This window comes from Populus trichocarpa, chromosome 12 (assembly GCF_000002775.5).
Source record: "Populus trichocarpa isolate Nisqually-1 chromosome 12, P.trichocarpa_v4.1, whole genome shotgun sequence".
Lineage (NCBI taxonomy): Eukaryota > Viridiplantae > Streptophyta > Magnoliopsida > Malpighiales > Salicaceae > Populus > Populus trichocarpa.
In genome coordinates, this window is record NC_037296.2 from 4,020,926 (window position 1) to 4,025,058 (window position 4,133).

General features: G+C 37.4%; 1 protein-coding gene across 1 annotated transcript; it reads left to right on the top strand.

The window, feature by feature from the left end:
• The first annotated feature begins 560 nt into the window (after positions 1-560).
• Positions 561-3,730, top strand: LOC7486713 (probable inactive receptor kinase At1g48480). The gene is made up of 2 exons (XM_024582552.2): positions 561-2,172; positions 2,802-3,730. The coding sequence occupies exons 1-2, from the start codon at positions 846-848 to the stop codon at positions 3,422-3,424; spliced, it is 1,950 nt and encodes a 649-aa protein (XP_024438320.2). The 5' UTR covers positions 561-845; the 3' UTR covers positions 3,425-3,730.
• Positions 3,731-4,133: the final 403 nt, after the last annotated feature.

The following is a 4,133-nucleotide window of genomic DNA, read 5'->3' on the forward strand; positions in this document are numbered from 1 at the left end:
CTCTTTAAAACCAGCATCAATGTTGATTTTTATTAAAAAAATAATTTTTTTTCTTTAAAAGTGATTGTTTTTATTTAATTTCTTTGGTTAATAATTGTTTTAGATAGAAAATTAAATATAATTTATATTTTTTTTTAATTTATTAACATAACATGATATAATAATTAATAGTTCAGTTATAACTTACAAATACCATTAATTACAAACTTTGCTTTCTTATAAAAGAAAATGTTATTATTATAACATGTTTTTCAAAGTAATTTTTATTTAAAAAAATTTTAAATTGATGTTTTTATATAATTTTAAAGTGTTGATATAAAAATAAATATTTTTTTTAAAATATTATTTTAATATATTTTTAATTAATTTTTTTTAAAAAATTATACATCATTTTAAAAAAAAACAACATGAAAAATATAAAATAAAGTTAGAAAAAAAGAAGAAAAAGAAGAAGAAAAAAAAAAGCATAGTTGACTAGCCCCAGCACCTATCCAGCAACAGCCACCACTGCACTTCACTTCACCCCCTTCAATACTCTCACATGCCAGTTACATAAAACAGCTAGGGTTACCCTTTTTAACTTTTTGTCCCTATTCTCTCACTCTATTTTCTAAAACCAACACCAACCCCATCTCTCTCTCCCTCTCCAAAGTCCAAACAATGTCTGTCTATCATCCACCACCCAAAACCCTGAAAAAAACCTTAAACAAAACCTACATTATCACCACCACAATCCCACACATTTCCCATTCCCTTCCTTAAAAATCTAAACTTTCTCACTCCCCCATCTCACATTCCCTTCGAAAATCCAATCTTTTCCTTCCAAAATTCCAAACTTTCTGAAAATGGAGACCAAATGTCTCCTCCCTTTTCACCTCTTTCTGTTACTACTCTCTCTACCTCTTTCAAAACCAGATCTCTCTGCCGACCATTCAGCCCTACTCACTCTCCGTTCCGCTGTACTTGGCCGAACCCTTCTCTGGAACACCTCACTTCCGACCCCTTGTTCGTGGACTGGTGTCTTATGTGAGCAAAACCGTGTCACAGTGCTACGGCTTCCTGGTTTTGCACTCACAGGAGAAATCCCACTTGGGATCTTCTCAAACTTGACAGAATTGCGCACTTTGAGTCTTAGACTTAATGCACTCTCTGGAAAGCTTCCTCAAGATCTTGCTAACTGTAAAAGTTTGAGAAATCTTTATTTACAAGGGAATCTTTTTTCTGGAGAGATACCTGATTTCTTGTTTGGTTTGAAGGATCTTGTGAGGTTGAACCTTGGTGAGAATAGTTTTACTGGCGAGATTTCAACCGGGTTTGGTAATTTTATCAGGTTAAGGACTTTGTTTTTAGAGGACAATTCGTTATCTGGATCTTTGCCAGATTTGAAACTGGAAAAGTTAGAGCAGTTTAATGTGAGTAATAATTTGCTAAATGGGTCTATACCTGATAGATTTAAGGGTTTTGGGATTAGTTCTTTTGGGGGTACTTCTTTATGTGGGAAGCCTCTTCCTGGTTGTGATGGTGTTCCTAGGAGTATTGTGGTGCCTAGTAGGCCAAATGGGGGTGGAGAAGGTAAGAGGAAGAAGTTGTCTGGCGGTGCAATTGCAGGGATTGTGATTGGATCTATAATGGGGTTATTGTTGATTTTAATGATTTTGATGTTTTTGTGTAGAAAGAAGAGTAGTAGTAAGTCAAGATCAATTGACATTGCGTCGGTTAAGCAACAAGAGATGGAGATTCAAGTGGGGAAGCCAATTGTGGAGGTGGAAAATGGTGGTGGGTATTCTGTGGCTGCCGCTGCGGCGGCTGCAATGGTGGGTAATGGTAAAGGTGGGGATTTGAATAGTGGTGATGGTAAAAAGTTGGTGTTTTTCGGCAAGGCTTCAAGGGTGTTTGATTTGGAGGATTTATTAAGAGCTTCGGCAGAGGTTTTGGGAAAAGGTACATTTGGGACAGCCTATAAGGCGGTTTTGGAGATGGGGACTGTGGTAGCTGTAAAGAGGTTGAAGGATGTGACAATTTCCGAGAGAGAATTTAGGGAGAAGATTGAGACTGTGGGTGCTATGGATCATGAGAATTTGGTCCCATTGAGAGCTTACTATTATAGTGGAGATGAGAAGCTTCTTGTTTATGATTACATGTCAATGGGAAGCTTGTCTGCACTTTTGCATGGTGAGCATTTCTCAATTTTTGGATTTGACATGTTCTCTTTGGTTTGTTCATATATTCCCCCCCCCCCCCCTATTGGATTTGCATATTGGTGAATGATTGCTGAGATTTCTCCGGTGTGTCACCTTTGGAGATAATTACTATAATTGTTTTTTGTAGAATTATATTTATCCTTTTGTGTCTATCTGGTTGTGATTGTGATCTTTTACAACTGAATCCATCTGCCAAGTTAATGATGAACTTAGTCAAATTAGCAAATACTATGCTTTCTTTCTGATTGTCCGAATGGCTTGTTTTTACATGCCTGCATTGTTTTGCATCGGCAAGGAGTTTCTGGGGTTATTCTTTCGTTAGCTTTCCTTTCTAAAGTTTTTCCCCACGGCTGTGCTTAAATTTGCTTGTTTTCTGCACAACCAAGTAGGTAGTGTTAAATAAGTAGAAGTCAACATATTTTGTCATTTCTTGTTTGAAATTTTCTTCATCTCAATAATAGGCGATCTCAATTATTATCTTCAGAAGGAGTTATCTAGTCATACGTTCCCTTTGATCTAGTTTGGCATGACAATTGAGTTGCCATATATTCAAACAATAATGTTTTGGTGTGTAGCCACTGATCTTCAATATTTGCACAGGGAACAGGGGAGCTGGTAGGACTCCATTGAACTGGGAAATCAGGTCTGGCATTGCCCTTGGAGCTGCTCGTGGCATTGAATACCTTCACTCTCAAGGTCCCAATGTTTCTCATGGAAACATCAAGTCATCCAATATCCTTCTCACTCAATCATATGATGCCCGAGTATCTGATTTTGGCCTTGCCCGCCTTGTTGGTCCTCCCTCCACTCCTAACCGAGTTGCTGGATACCGAGCACCAGAGGTAACTGACCCTGGCAAGGTTTCCCAGAAGGCTGATGTCTATAGCTTTGGTGTATTGCTGTTGGAGCTGCTGACTGGGAAGGCCCCCACCCATGCCCTTTTGAACGAGGAGGGTGTAGACCTTCCCAGATGGGTTCAGTCTATAGTTCGAGAGGAATGGACTTCAGAGGTGTTCGATCTTGAGCTCCTCAGATACCAAAATGTTGAGGAAGAGATGGTTCAGCTCTTGCAGCTTGGAATAGACTGTGCCGCCCAGTACCCCGACAATCGTCCTTCAATGTCTGAAGTAACAAGGAGGATCGATGAGCTATGTCGGTCTAGTCTGCGGGAAGACTCACAGCCTGAACCACACAATGATGCATCAGACGATATGTCCTCTTGATTAGCTGGCCACATCACTCCATGTATTGCAGAGGGATTTTCGTTGCTTTGTTTGTGCCCATAATTTTAATGTTTATTCTGGTGTTTGATGATGTGTTTGATCCGTTCTCATCTTTCATTAGGAGCCAACTGATATGTTTTTTTTTTTTGGTTTTTCTTTTGCCTCCTCATCCCCACTGTACTAATTTCCCCTTTTTGTTTCATGAAAACTTAGGGGTGGATGTCTGTTCTATTTCTCCTATTTGGGTGGATGGTGGAGGTTGTAATTATTATTCTTGCTTTTGCTTTTACTTTTTCTTTTGCTTTCGATGCAGCCTTTTATGTGTTTGGATCGAGATTATGTTTTGGTGACTTTGAAAGGTTTTATAATGTTTCTTCAGGCGACTTTCAAACCGCCTGTCAATCGAGAAAGCTCGCTTTTTTATGCTCCACCAACTCATTAGTGCTTTAGATTGTAGCCTCTTCGCCAAAGCCCTACTAAGCTACAGACCTAGGGAGTTGTTAAAACATATCACACATTTATAGGTTTTGCGTGTGTTAGGGTGTAAAATTTTGATTTTTTTATATATTTTTGTATCATTTTTAATAAATTTAAAAAAATAAAAAAATATTATTTTAATATATTTTTTTAATTTATAATAAATAATATAATTTTTTATTTTAAAAAATTCATCTTTCAATATTAAATTGATTTCAATCAATTGAAAATT